At 46.3% G+C, this 14,772-nt stretch overlaps 1 protein-coding gene across 1 annotated transcript in view; it reads left to right on the top strand.

The window, feature by feature from the left end:
- Positions 1–14,772, top strand: part of ULK1 (unc-51 like autophagy activating kinase 1) — an 85,753-nt gene that overhangs the window by 35,794 nt on the left and 35,187 nt on the right. The window contains exons 10-12 of the mRNA XM_010581724.1: positions 2,015–2,073; positions 5,985–6,067; positions 11,899–11,949. Coding sequence (XP_010580026.1) covers positions 2,015–2,073; positions 5,985–6,067; positions 11,899–11,949 — 193 coding nt within the window. The remainder of the gene's footprint in view (positions 1–2,014; positions 2,074–5,984; positions 6,068–11,898; positions 11,950–14,772) is intronic.

Below are 14,772 nucleotides of genomic sequence, written 5' to 3'. Positions count from 1 at the left end.
TTTGTACAAAGAAGAGGGGAACTTTACTGACGATTTTGTTTCTATCCAAGCCAGTGCTTAGAAACCCTCTCTAATGAACCAGGCTGTGCATGTGTGCTGCTTTTAATATACTCTGTCTTTATTGCCAGGAAAATTTCTGACAGAACAATGTTTGAAATAGATCAGAGCTTCATTGTATTTGTGAAACAATTGAGTTGTTGTGACAGGAAATGAACAGAGCAAACAGCCAAGGCTTGTATCTCTCTGATGTGAGCAAGCACTTTGCTTCCCTGCAGTGGAGTTCTGTTCCTCCTTGTATGTTATGTCTGTCAGGCATATTTTTCATCATGCAGAGCGTTGTGGCCAAGCCATTTGGTGCAGTGTGTACGCTGGCCTTGTTATAGTTTGCCAAATACTAAGAATCTAATCATAGGGCAAGATCTGCAAGGGGAAAGGTATAAAATGGAGTTTTACTGAACCAAATCAAATTAATTGGCAGTGATTGCAAATTCTGGTGCAATTTGGCATCTATGTAACAAAGTGTTTTGCTAAATAACGTTCATTTTAATGGTTTGTGAGGAAAGTATTTTTGCACCTCCTGTTTGGGTCCCTGCTGTGTCTGTGAACAGCAAAGGATATGTTCTTGCAGAAAGGAGAACCAGGAAATCTTTCTTATTTCCATCTTTTAGGAATCCGGTAGCTCCTATTGGCACAAATTGGTAGATCTGTGAAGCTTGGGTTGTGAAGACTATGCAAGAAATACTGTCCTGATCAGTACTACACAAGTCTATTGATGTTAGCAGCTTTTGAGACTGTTCCTTTGGTTTCTCTTGAGGTTTTGTACTGAGTTCTCAGTTATCCTTAATTTTCATCTTCAGCCAGAGGGAGTAGGTGATGTTGAAACAGCACCTTATGTGGCTGCTTTTCCAGCCATGCTGTGTTAGTGGTATTTTGATGGCCATCTGCAGATTGGCTTGTCTGATTTGCTATTTTAAGCATCTTAATTGACCTTAAATGCTTCTAATTTAGAAAGGGAAGTAGGTGGAAGGCTCGAGGGTTTTTTGAGCCTGCCCTGAACATCAGGAGAAGCTGCCTGTTGCCTCCTTGTTCACACTTTCCTACACACTCTGCTGCACTAATAATTGATTGCAGATGAATCTCTCTGATCTTCCTTCCCTGTTTATATGTGCCTTCATGTCTGTGTCATGCCAGCCAGCCTGTTCTGCCTTTAATAAGGAGACTTTGCCTAAGCAGAAAAGCTTGAGACACGACGGTTAATTTACTGGCCTGTATTATCCATTGCATAAAAGCAAATGGAGAAATGACGTTAGGAGATTTTTATGTGTTTGTGCTTCTGTACTGGTGATTTTATTTTTAACCTCAGCTGTAAACCTCTTCTTGTGCCTAGCCCTTTTTTTTTTTTTTTTTTTTTTTAAATCCTATCTCTCAGAATTTGGGATCTTGTCAACATCCCTAGCAGTTGTGTATATTACTGCCCAAATAGGAGCTGTGGCTTGAGGCCTTCTGGCTTCCTGGAATTAAAGTAGAAAATCCTAATTCTGTTGCTGTTTCCCCATGTTCCTGGTCTCTTCACAGATCCCTTGCCCATCAACAGGCCCCCTGCCCCTTTTCTAAATGCCCTGCAGCACTAATCCGTGTTCTCAGCAGGATCTGCCATTCATCATTTGGGACTCCTCACGTCTGCAATTATTTAGCCTCCTGGGTGAGGCTATTAGGCCAGCTCAGACCTGAGCATGAGAGCTCACTGCAACGAAGCTCAGCCCTTGGAAGGGGAGAGCAGGACAGAATCAGGTCAGGGACAAAAAGACAGTGGGCTGAAATACTGTATTTTCACTCTGGCACAGTGCTGGCTTTTCAGTCTCAAGCAAGCTGCAGGTTCTCATTGTCTGTGCTGGTTCAGCAACTGAAAAGTGCTGCTTTTCTCTGCTCTTCAGAGTAACTGTGAAATAGAAATGCTAATCACTTTCCTTCACTGTCAACTGCTTCATGCACTGGTTTTCTTTTTCCTCTGCAGGCCAGCAGTCCACAGGATCTTCGCCTCTTCTATGAGAAAAACAAGATGCTGATGCCGAAGTAAGCATTTTTCCAGTGTCACCTTTTGTATGCACTTGTTTACTCTGTATTTATACCTGTCCTTACATGCTCCTGGCTTGTCACTCAGGGAGGTGACTGAAATATTTGGCCACCTGCTTTCCCCCGTTCCTTAAACCACCAGTGATGTGGCCCAGAGAAAGTCAGACAGCAGCAGATTGCCAGAGTTGGTGTTCTCTCTCAGCAGATCCTACTTCTCTCCTACATGGCAAAAATTCAGGATCATTAGTGATTTCAAGAGCCAGCTAGGGGTCCTGTCCCACATATGGCTTCCCTGAGGCTGGGAACCTTGGGAAGAAATCATGGCAATTCTTGAATCATGCAAGCAGTCAGACTGCAGTCTCTCGTGTAACCTGCCATACCTGACTGCAGATCACATTACCATTTCTCACGTGTCAGGGCAGCAACTGCTTGTGTCCATCCTGCTAATAGGAGGAAATATTATAACCTCGATGGAAATGGACACTGCTGCAGTTTTCAAGGGGAAGATAACTGCTTTCGTCCCACCGGGGTGTATGTTACCTAGCTACTCAGTGCTGTGATTTGTCAGTGTATTTTGGTTTTGTTGATGTGGTCTTTCCTTTTGATCTCTGAGCTCTTAAAGCAGAACCTCATGCCTGCTCTGAAAATCTCAGCCTGGTATAGAGACAGGACTGGAGTTCCAGATTATACATCCAAAAATTGGAAGGCCTTTTTTTAACCAGAATGTTAGCTTCCATTTGGCAGAGCTGCTAATGTAGCCACATAGGCAGGAAGTTCATTGAGTTGCTGTATATGGATTTTTTTTTCCTTATCAGTTTAGACAGCTCCAAGAGATAGCAGGAGGAACTGTCAAGAGGCTAGAGCTCTTATCAATGGCTTGCACCGTGCATTTAATTTCCCTTTAAGTACTTCCTTTTTTGATTTGGGGAGAAGGGACAAAATTTCTACCAGGACTAAATTTGGGGCATCTGCATACTCTGCTGGATTGAACCAGAGGGCATAATGGAGTAAAACACCCAAGCAGAACAATTCAAAGCAAAAACACCACTGCATACTTGGAGCCAGATAGTCTGGGTGAGCAGAAAGTAGAGCTTCTGTTTCCCCTACACAGCCTAAAACATGGCTGCTCACCTTTGAGGCAATCCCTCTTACTAAGAGAAATTAACCCCTAAAATTAGTAAGCTTCCCTGTGTTGATCACGCTGCCCTGCTGCTGCTTTGGCTCGTGGTGCATGCAGTAGGAAGCAGGCAAGGAGAATAGAAACTCAGCTGTAAGAGGAGAGCATGCCTGTTCTTGCAGGGATTAGTCCTTCTCCTTTGTTGTGAGTCCTTTACGCAGTCTGCATTTACCATTTTCACTCATCTCCATTTTATAACTACCAAATTCCTCCAAAATTTAGATCTAAGCCCATTGTTTTTTCACCACAGAAGTCATATCTGAAGTGACCTTTGTGCAAATGCCGATACCCTGCTTTCCAAAGTCAGTTTGTCTCTTTTAACGTGAACTGCAATCTGTGCTATTTCCTGAGTAAACATGAATAAACTGCCTCTGCCAGCCCTGCCAATACCGGATGAAACACGAAACTGCTCCGGAGACCTCCTTCTCAGACTGTGCCAGGATTTGGTTTCATTCTCCTTGGGGCTAGGCAGGCTGGCACCCACCTCTCCAGCATCACCATGGAAAGTGCTGTGTTTTGGCTTGGGAACAGGGTGGGGAAGAAGAGCTCATTAAATGCTCACCAGCGGTCTCTGCCTGCTGGGCTGGTGCTGTTGCTGACAGGTGAAATGCCATTCTGAGGTGGGGAGCCCATGTCAGTAGGAGAGAGCCCACAGGCCTCACAATTTTAATAGCACTGATCTGAAAAGCTAACATTCATTGTGCTGATCTGCACAGCAAAGTACATTCTAGATCATGGGGGGAAGGAGGCAGTTTTGTTGCTTATGTTTAAAGAGATGGCCTTGGAAAATAATACTGTAGCGTAGCAAAGCTTGATGTTTTAGATGTGAGAGATAAGAGGAGGCTGTCAGTCTGCACAATCTTCAGTTTGTGTTGTGACATCTGAGGTCTACTACTTCACCTGCCTGTTTCTTGGCTATAAAACCATACTAAAGCTAAAGTCATTGCTGGGAAATGGACTCATTTTGGCTAAGAGCTTTATGTGTCATGGATAAATAAATTATGACGGTAACGCTGGAGGACTGCAGGTCTCCAGCACTAATGTATTTTTCAGGAGGCTCTGCTAGCTGTGGTATCTAGGGTTATTCCGTTACGCAGGGTGCTTCTAAGGCACGCGTTTTTTGATGAGAGGGTGTTTTTTCTTGGCTCAAACTGAGTCTCAGTTTAACTGCATCCCTTCCAGAGTCCTGGTTGCCTTCTCCTTTGTTGACCTGGGAAGGTGCATGGAAACCATTCTAGTGTCGGGGATGGAAAAGCAACTCCTCCAGTACAAACAAGGATGAGGGCTGCTTGCCGTCATTCTCTGTTCTAGGAATTGCTGGGCTCAAATTCCTGCACCAGCGAGGCCTAAGGCTTCACAGAAAAATAACTGGGTAGTACTGAAACCTATAAATACGTACTTTGCCTCACATCTCCAGTTTCACTGAATAGGAGTCTGTTGGTGCTAGGTAGCACCTCTTTTTCCCCCTGCCACTATTTTTGTCCTAGCTTCTTTTTTTTTTTTTTTAACCCTGTCTGTGGCAGGGGTAGAGTTGGTGGAAATGAAGGGTTGTTTCTCCCAGCATCAGTCAGGCTTGGCTTCAGGGCAGTGAGTGATGCCAGCCCAGCAAAGTGGAGCCCTGCCCAAGCAGCGAGCCACGTGCTGTGCTACTGAGCAGGCTTGGGCTCCGTGCAGTTAAAATTACTGTGCTGAGCACACATGCCATTACCTCAGCTGACCCCGCATGGGGTGAGGGGAAAGCCTGGCAGACCGTGGGGCCGTACTGGGCACAGCCATGATAAACAGAGTCAATACTGAAAGGAGTTGGAGCCACCTACGCTTAATTTGGAGAGCTCTGCTCTGGCTGGAGGCAGGGCCCGGCTGCTACAGCTCCTAACAGTGCTTCTGGTTATGGAGGAAAGTCAGCAGAGCTGAATCCACTTATGCAAGAGCTGAACTCTGCTTTCCCTGCCTTAATCTGTTCATTTATTCGCTGCTTCTTGCAATCTACTGGGGTTGTGAAGAGCTGCCCTGGCCCATCCCCCATCTGCTTGTGGGGTGAGGGAGAGCACAATGATTTACTAGCTCTTGTGGTGCAGTGGTCATTGAAAAGAGTATTTTCTTCCTAGCTATACTGAAAGTGGGGTAATAGCGGCACTAATTTTAGCTTGCTCGGGTGGCAGTTGCTCACATCTTGGTGGCATTTGATTACTAAATGCTGTATATCAAGGAAGCAAATAGATAAAGGTTACTTGCCAGCCTTACATAAGCTGCATTGAAAAAGAAATACCTTAATAAAATGGTAGTAATTGGTGATATGTTTCACCACCAATGTCTTAATTGGAAGCTTCTCCTTGGTAACTGCTTCATTTTAATGACCTCCTTATTCCCTTTAGAGCAAGCAGAAGAGATTTTATTTATCATGTGCAAAATATTGCATGTTGAATGGACTTAGCTGAGAAGCAGTTGGATGATGTTGGCACCGCTGTGGAAGGGAAGGATCTGCAGGTGCTCACAGGAGAGGCCACTAAAGCTAGATTAGCTGTAGCCTTAACAATGACAATGGGGAGCAAAAGCCAAACAGAGATGCAAATAGAGATGTTTCTGTTCAGCCTCTCTCCAGTGAGCTCCTCTTATGTTCCTAGCCCAGCAGGCACAAAGTGAGTTTGCATTTGCAGGTTGCCTTCCTGAATATGTAAAAGCAGTTTAAGGAGACTGCAATTCTCTCTTATTTTGCTTTTGTTTTCAATCCTAGCATCCCCAGGGAAACGTCAAGCCACCTGAGGCAGCTGCTGCTGGGCCTTTTGCAGCGTAATCATAAGGACCGCATGGACTTTGGTAAGACCTCCTTCCCGTTTTAGTTCTGCTGCCTGTCTGTGTCTTCTTTTGTGCTATGGAACTTCACAAACCCCTGTACTTCTGGCTGGTGCTAGGAGAAGCATCCAGACACCTGGATTTCACCTGTGCCTGGAAGACTGCATGATCTTGTGTTTTTTAGTGTATATGCTGGAAAGGTCAGTGCTGATTCCAGTACAGTGTTGTAAACCCAGAGATTTGGCACACCTTCAGCAAATGTTTCTGTGGTGGGTTGACCCTGGCTTGGACACCAGGTGCCCACCAAAGCTGCTCTATCACTCTCCTCCTCAGCTGGACAGAGGAGAGAAAAAAAATACAACAAAAAGCTCGTGGGTTGAAATAAGGACAGGGAGAGGTCACTTGCCAATTACTGTCACAGGCAAAACAGACTTGACTTGGGGAAAAAAATTAATTTAATTTATGACCAATCAAACCAGAATAGGATAATAAGAAATAAAACCAAATCTTAAGAACACCCTTCCCTCACCTCTCCCTTCTTCCTGGGCTTAACTTTACTCCCGATTTTCTCTACCTCCTCCCCACCAGTGGCACAGGGGATGTGGAATGGGGGTTGTGGTCAGTTGATCACACGTTGTGTCTGCTGTTCCTTCCTCCTCGGGGGGAGGACTCCTCATGCTCTTCCCTGCTTCAGCATGGGGTCCCTTCCATGGGAGACAGTTCTCCATGAACTTCTCCAACATAAGTCCTTCCTATGGGTTGCAGTTCTTCATGAACTGCTCCAGTGTGGGTCTCTTCCATGGGCTGCAGTCCTTCAGGCACAGACTGCTCCAGCGTGGGTCCCCCGCAGGGTCACAAGTCCTGCCAGAAAACCTGCTCCAGCGTGGGCTCCTCTCTCCATGGGGCCACAGGTCCTGTCAGGAGCCTGCTCCACCACAGGCTTCCCACGGGGTCACAGCCTCCTTCAGGCATCCCCCTGCTCCGGCGTGGGGTCCTCCATGGGCTGCAGGTGGAGATCTGCTCCACTGTGGACCTCCCTGGGCTGCAGGGGGACAGCCTGCCTCACCATGGTCTTTCCCACGGGCTGCAGGGGAATCTCTGCTCCAGTGCCTGGATCACCTCCTCCACCTCCTTCACTGACCTTGGGGTCTGCAGGGTTGTTTCTCTTGCATATTTTCCCTCTTCTCTTCAGCTACAGTTGCTGTTGTGCAGGTTCTTTTTCCTCTTCTTAAATATGTTCTCCTAGAGGCGCTACCACCATAACTGATGGGTTTGGCCTTGGTCAGTGGTGGGTCCGTCTTGGAGCCGGCTGGGATTGGCTCTATCGAACATGGGGGAAGCTTCTAGCAGCTTCTCACAGAAGCCACCCCGGTAGCTCCCCTGCTGCCAAAACCTTGCCATGCAAACCCAGTACAGTTTCTTACTTGCATTCCCTCTCCTGGCTTCTGCTTTTATAATCTCTCTGAACTTCTATTGTGTTAAGTATGCTACCAGGTGAAATGTGAATCTTTTGCATCCATGTTCTTTCTCTGTCATAGTTCCTTCCCAAAGCTGCAAGCTGCACCCATTTAATGAACAATTCACTCAATAGCCCCTGTTTCTCAGGGTCTGCAGTGATAATCTGAGCCAGACTGTAGCTGCTTGCAGACCCTTCCCTCCTCCTCCAGGTTTCTGTGGAAGGATGCCTTTGTTCTTATCAGGGCTCAAGATGGCAGTCTCTCGGCTCTCCCTATAGACCCGTGTCTCAGTCTCCTGACTGGGCTGGCATGAAAATTTCCTCTTCTTTTTTTTGATCTCTTAATTCCTTCTAGACTGAGAACAATCATTACGTGCCAGGCAGTTCTGGCTTTGGCAGCCTCTTTCAGATGCGTCTAGCTGAGCCAAAAGGTCTGAAGACCCTCTAGTGAAGCCATGCCATAGAGGAAAGCAGGCAGAGGTAGAACCTTTCCTAGACCCCCTGAAAGGACCATGTCATCTAAAGGCAACTCTATGGTCTTTTATTCTTCTCTCCACCTCTCCCTTCCCCTTGGGCCAAGATAGTCTAGACCTGTCTCAGGTAAAAATCAGGATGTGAACACTGTCTCTCACCAAGGAAGCTGGTCCTGGTGGTGTGTCTCTGAGTGCAGAGGAGAACCACAGGGAGCATCTTTGCTTCTGTGGGCCAGTGCTGCTGGTGGAAAGGGTGAGTTTGCCCCTTAGCCTCTGTGTTCAAGTAAGGTTTGGTGCTGGGCAAGCGTGTTCAAGTGGTTTTCCTGAAACAAGGCTGTGGGGCCAAAGCCTATGGATTTGTGTTAAGTATCAGGTGGGGAGTATCACAGCAAGTCATAGAGCTTTCTGCTTTTTGCACAGACATTACCTTTTTAACGTGAAAATAAAGTGTGCTGCTGTGTGTTTTCAGGATATTGCTTTTTAGTCAGGCTTGGGGTAAAAGTTTCAGTGTTTTGGGGGTTGGTTTTCTATTGGTTTTTTGTTGCTTATCTGCTCAGGTGGATTGTTTCCTGCTGGGCAGCATATGCTAGTTGATGAAGAGAAATTGTTTTGCAGCCTCTGTTGTTCTTCTGAATTAGAGATACCAGGAAGGCCTTTCTGGGGATAGTGTCACCTGGGTGAAGCAAGCATGTGTATTAACTGAGGCTGATAAAATTATCCAGTGCTGAATGTAAAGGACTGGTTACTGGGGTGCAGAAGTGAGAAAACAAGCCTTTTGAAAAAGGAGTTGTTGAAGCTACTGACAGACTGACTTAAATATAAGCATCTCTCAGTATTATTCCGTGCAGATTGTCTATCTGGGCTGTGGATCTCTACCTCTTCTATCATGCTGCTGTGCATTTCGAAAGAAAGTATCTTTGAGGTTCCTGTTTTCCTGCTGTCAGAAATTGAGTCTGGTAAACATCTTTAGCCCCCCATAAGCTGTTTTTGTACCTCTTGGGAGTAGACTGCATGAGTCAGTGTCTACCTCTTGGAAAACTGAGATAATAGACTTTAATTTCACTCAGGACAACAGTTACAGCACATCTTGCTGCATTGAGATTGTTGCCTGCCCTTAATCACATGTGGGATCCTTTTCTCTACAAATTGGCATGTCCTTGTAAGATGTAATTGTTTCTCAAGGAGGGTTTGTGAATATATTCTTAAAGAAGCCTATATTTGAGATATTCCTTGTGCTTTATAGAAGGCAGATCTCAATGGCTCTGCGGCATTCCATGCCACATTTTAATATTTCCTGTCAGTTGAGAGGAGAGCAAGTACCAGAGCCATGATTTATTTAGACCAATACAGTTCCTCAGCATCCAGTTGTATTCTTGGTCTCATCCACCTCTGCCTCCTCTCCTCTGACTCTCTGCCAAAGCATCTGAGCTTCCTCCCTGCTTGTGACACAACTGTTTGCCTTTCCCTGCTGTTTGCTGGTGCTCGGTCTTCAGTTTCTCTATGTTCCTGAGGGCTCGGAGGCTCTCTGACCTACACCTACTGAATGGACCCTTCTTCCTTTCCTTAGAGTATCAGCTCAGGAGACCCCCAGATCATGCCCCTTGCCAAAATAGTAGCAATACTTAAATGAGAGCACTTCTCTATGCCCAGCTATTGCCATGCTTTCAGCTGCTGTCTATGGCCAGCTGCGCACAAACTGTTAATGTCCCACAGCTCTGGATCCTGTCTGAAGCAGATCTCTCCCTTCCCTTAGATGGCTCCCAGTAGACAGGTGCTTTGTCCTCCTGCTGGCAAACTAACCATAGGCTGCTCTCTTCACCTATGCTATTTCTACAAGGTCTACCTTGGCTGATGGTTGGTGCCTTTGTTCACTGTTACTTTACCCTCCTGCGCTCTGTAAGGTAAAGATTTGTGTGGGCTGCTGGGTCAGGGATGATTCCTGAACCACCATTCCCGGAAGAGCGTGGTGTCCTGCTGCTCCTTGTTCCCTGAGGCCCTCCGTAGTCTGCCTGAAGGTGCGCGCAGTGCCCCCCATGGCGCTCCCCCAGAGTTCAGTCGATTCACACAACAGCAACACATAAGCTTGAAGCTTCATTTACTTGTTGTGCGTCTCAGCTGCTCTTCTACCAGGAACTGATGGTCTTCGCAATCTCAAGATTATATCGAGAAAAGCCAGGAGGGTTTCAAGTTGCAAGTTTCTTGCTGATGATTACAAGCAGGGTTGTTTCAATTTTGCTTTGCAAGCACAACTAATAAGTGGTTTGGAGGGGGGAGGGAGGGTAAAAGTGAAAGAAATCATCATTTCCACCCCCTGAGTTGAATCAGCTCAGCTGAGGGATGGTACCCTCTAGAGGAGCAGGCTGAAGCAAAAGCAGGACACTCCAGAAGCTGAGCAGCTCCTGGCAGGATAGGGATGTTCTCTATCCACAGCAGATCTAATCTGTGAGATTCCAGCTTTCTCTGCCAGAGACTTCCATCACTTCTGTTGTGCTAAACTCCAGACCAGCGCACTCTGGCTGCAGGGCCCTGGCCTGGCAGTGGCAAGGAGAGGCTGGGCAGAGAGGGATTGTTTATGTTTAAAAAGCAGACAGACAAAAAAACCCCTAGTTGCTACTTTGTGGAAAGCTCACTGGCCAAAGAGTTGCTGTTTACAGAAAGCAGAAGTTTGTAAACCTTGGGTGTTGCAACAGGAAATCTGTGCTGGGAAAACAAGTTGAACTGCCTGCAGTTAGCCAAATAATCAGTGTTGATCCATGACTAATGCTCCTGAAAGGCTGAGTTGCTGATTGTGATAGAAGAGGACTCTGGCATAGAGCTGCAGTGGATCAGAGACAGAGGAGTCGGGAGGGGTACCTACTTGTGAGGACAGGCAAGCAAGTAGAGGGTCTCCAGCAAGCCAGGACAGAAGCATTTCTTGGCCTGGATCTGTAGCATATCCTCCTGTAATGAGTGGAGAATGCAGCAGTTTTGTTGGATGTGAAAGGAAGGGAGTTCTGGGCTGTTGTTCTGTGCTGACCTTTTAGAAAATGCATTTCTGCCCTCAGTGTGTGATGTGTTTGGGTCTGTGCGTGATGGAAGATCTCTCAGTGGAAGTTCTTTTGTCCATCGTTCCTCTTCTGTGGAATGAGTGGCAGCGCAGTGTGATAAATACACCTCCCCTGGGTCGCTACAATCAGGGTGACTTACTATCCTGATCAGCCAGGGACTTTGTCTTTTAGTACTACTTTGCACCTGAGGAGTTCTCTCTTCTTGCTGATAGAAGCTTTTGATGCACATGCAGAAATGTGACTATGCCAGGTCTCAACATAGTCACACTATCTGACCCTCAATAACTGATTCCCATTCCTACAAATTTAAGAGCTGTTGCAAGACAGAGGAGCATTAACAGTTAATTTAGTGTATTCTCCCTGTCATCCCAGGGTTGTAGCTTGCAGCAAAACCTTACTAAGTTCTTTAATGCCCTGTGGGGAAGGAAAATCCATTAGTACTGGTGGGGAGTCCCAAGGTACAAACCCTCATGTCCTTTGGCCATACTTTTGGCAAAGACTTCCCCACCCCCCCCTTTATTCATGTAATTGCCCCAGCTGACATCCCTTCTCTGCCTGCTGCCCCCCTTCCCCCAGCTGATTTTGCAGAGGTGGCTGGTAGCAGAGGAGCCACTTTTCTTTTCATACTTACATAGCAATCCCTGGATCCAAATAATTTCCCATCCTTTTTTTTTATGAGTATGTCCTCCATCCGGTCCCCAGTCTGCATTCTTGACCACTACTATATGCAACCGCAGTCAGTCAGCTTCCATGGTTGACTGGATTGTGTGGAAAAATCACTGTAAAATACTGTAACTTGCTATGCTTTAACTGCTTTGTAAACTTTTTACAGTCATTTCCTTTCACTGAGTCATTGTTCTTGATTCTTTTTTTTTTCAGATGAATTTTTCCATCACCCGTTCTTGGATGCAAGTGCCTCTATGAAAAAATGTAAGTGTTGCGTTTTTGATTACGATTCTTTTTGAACCATGACATGATTTCCTTTGCTGCTAGTTCAAAAGGAAGGGAAAAGACTACTTTATGTTTTCTTAGTTATTTAGACAGGGGTTCCGCGTTTGTTACTGTGTCATGTCCAGATTTTGTCATCAAAATGTATTTAATTTTGCTGAGTTATCTTCAAAGGGCTGATTAGGGGGCTATTTAGAAACCTAAAGTAGAAGTAAATGTAGCTTTGAAATGTATTCAGCTGCTTTGTGCCAGTGCTTGGCCCGTGGGGATGCTTGTAGTAGGTAAACAGGATTATGCAGCATAATCTTGCTTTTCATCCACATCCATAGGATAATTCATGATAGTGAATGGTGGAAACTGGTATTCTTGTCCCTGCTTGCCAGGTGGTACTCTAGGTTAGCTGTGCAAAATGCTAAGCTCTGGTTACCAAATCTTGTTTCAGCATTTACCTCCAAATTCTTGATAAATCTTGTTTTAGAAGGGTTGAATTTGGGTGCTTTGTGAGAACTGGCCAAAACAAAGATAGATTTCCATTTAAAGTTCTTTCTTTCCTCTTTTGATTCAAAACTTTTGAAAATTTCCAACCACATGTATTGTGATTCAGAGGTTTGTTTTCAGTGGAAAACAATTCAGAATTGCTTCTAGTGTATGGAAGATAAGAGTCCTCTGGCCAAGAGACTTGGTTTAGTGGAATTGTGTATGGTTGTCATCTTCTGGAATTATCCTCCTGGGCCTTTAATGTCCCAGGTAAATGATAGAGCCAAAAATTTTCATCAGTGACTGATTTGGGGTGCCCAATGCAAGGGCTGGAATTTTCAGAGGGAGTATGTCCAATGCTTTATGAACAGGGAGCCCCTCTTGGATGTCTGCTGTAGGTGGATGCCCCTTGTTTGATGTCCACATCACTCCTGACAGTCTCTTGCTTTCCTGGTTCCAGAGCAGGACTTCTCAGTTGTTCCTGATACAGATTTTAACTGTGTACTTAGGTGACCGTCCTGCAGGCAAGAAAAGACGCTTCTGGTTTAGGGGAGCTTGCAAGCCAGCCAGGCCCAAATCTCCATCTGCGCCAGCAAGATGTGGGGCAAGTCCTGTAAAACAGGACTCCTCTGCAGGCAGGAAAGGACTCTGCCTGTGTAGGACTGCTCCTAAGCCAGCTCAGCTCTCAGCACCTGCTATACCACTGCGGTGTGGGAAAAGCCTTCCAAAATCTGATCCCCCTGTAGGCAGAGAACTCCCTCAGGATGTTCTTGCATGCCCACCAGCTCATCTCTTACCTCCAGCGGTTCAGTTGCTTCATTGGCCAGGGGAACAGAAAACCCCCTGCAAACAGGAGAGGGTTCTCCTGACTTGGCCTCAGTTTCCAACTTCGGCGCGTTTGCTGTGGAGAAACCAGAGGCACCATTATGAGCAGGAGACTGTAGCTCAGCCTTTGCCCCCAGCTGCACCAAAGTTAATGGTGTGGGGTCAAGGCCCAATAAAAGGCCCTGCTCTACAGGCAGGTAAGGACTATACGATCTCTAGACCTCTCTGCTGCCCTGCTGGTCCTCACCTCCAGGCGTATGTCCACAGCCTGGAGTCCTTTCCAGCCAGGAGAGACCACTACTGGTTTTGAAAAGATGAGAGGAGAAATATCTCTCCATTGCTGGAGGTCTTCAAGTTGTTGCGCACAGAAATGTGCTAGTGGAGATGGTTCTTGTAGTCTGCTGTGGAGGTCTCTGCTACTGCCAGATGGCAGTGATTGCCTCGGGGAAATGCAGTGAAGAGCCTGGATGAGAAAGGCTGCATGTGGGAATGGTGGTCCTTTTGATTTCTGAATAGTCGAGAGAAAAGCCAGTGTGTCAGCAAAGGTCTGGGCTGTGGTGATCTCAATAAGAAAAATTCACCTGAGATGTGCGGAATGCTGCTTAACACAGTAGCATGCTTAACATCTGCACAGTTTTAGCTGAAGTAGATGACTTAGCAAGGTTGCAGTTGCTCAGCAGCTAGCTCCCCTGGCTTTGCGTGCAGAACTAAGATGAGTCCAAAAGTTTATTGTTCTACTTCATCTCAGCGTGAGGCTCAGCATCATAAGTATAGGAAGTATCAAAGAGGAGAAGAGATACAGCTGCATCTGAATCATGATGGTCATGCTCAGACTGAATTAGAGTCTTCAGGCCTGCAGTGGAGAGCTGGGGGCAGGAACAGTGTCCCCTTGTGTTTTTGTTCTCCTTGGGAGCTGATAATTGGGCTACCACTGACTTTGGTGGAAGCAGGACTAAGTCATTCACATTTGAGTGTGCAAGTTTCTCTTAGGAGAGTTTGCTGGATGATCTGTACCAGCATCTGTGTTTTGGAGTAGTAGCTGTTGCGTGATGAATGCACTGAGACCTCAGCTAAGCTTAGGGATCCACTGTGCAGACTTTGCCTAAAGGACCCTCCAGCTCGGAGGCACCTGCCCTGCAGATGCAGGCCACTCTGCATCCATTTAGGTCCCAAACCAATTTTAAGGTGAGACACTTCCTTTCTGTAGGAGAACATTTTGCAGTCTGAGCAGAGCATGGTGGTCTCCATACCCCTACAGGCAAATCTGCCCTCAGGTGGCAAGGGCAGAATGGGAGAGGTGCCACCAGCATGCAGAGCTGAGCACATCACCCGGGCTTCTGAACCCTGTCAAGGCTGGTTCAGAGCTGGTCATACAATGATTACAGATAAAGTGAGAGCCATCGGCTGTTCATTCTGTGTGGATATGTGTTAGTACACTGTCTCATGGAATCGTAAAGAAATTTTTTAATATAACGTAACTTTGGAATTCCAGAAAATTGGGGA

The sequence above is a fragment of the Haliaeetus leucocephalus genome, unplaced genomic scaffold (assembly GCF_000737465.1).
Source record: "Haliaeetus leucocephalus isolate CR32 unplaced genomic scaffold, Haliaeetus_leucocephalus-4.0 Scaffold802, whole genome shotgun sequence".
NCBI classification, from domain to species: Eukaryota; Metazoa; Chordata; class Aves; order Accipitriformes; family Accipitridae; genus Haliaeetus; species Haliaeetus leucocephalus.
Note: the sequence above shows the minus strand (reverse complement) of the source record. Positions and strands in the feature narration are given on the sequence as shown.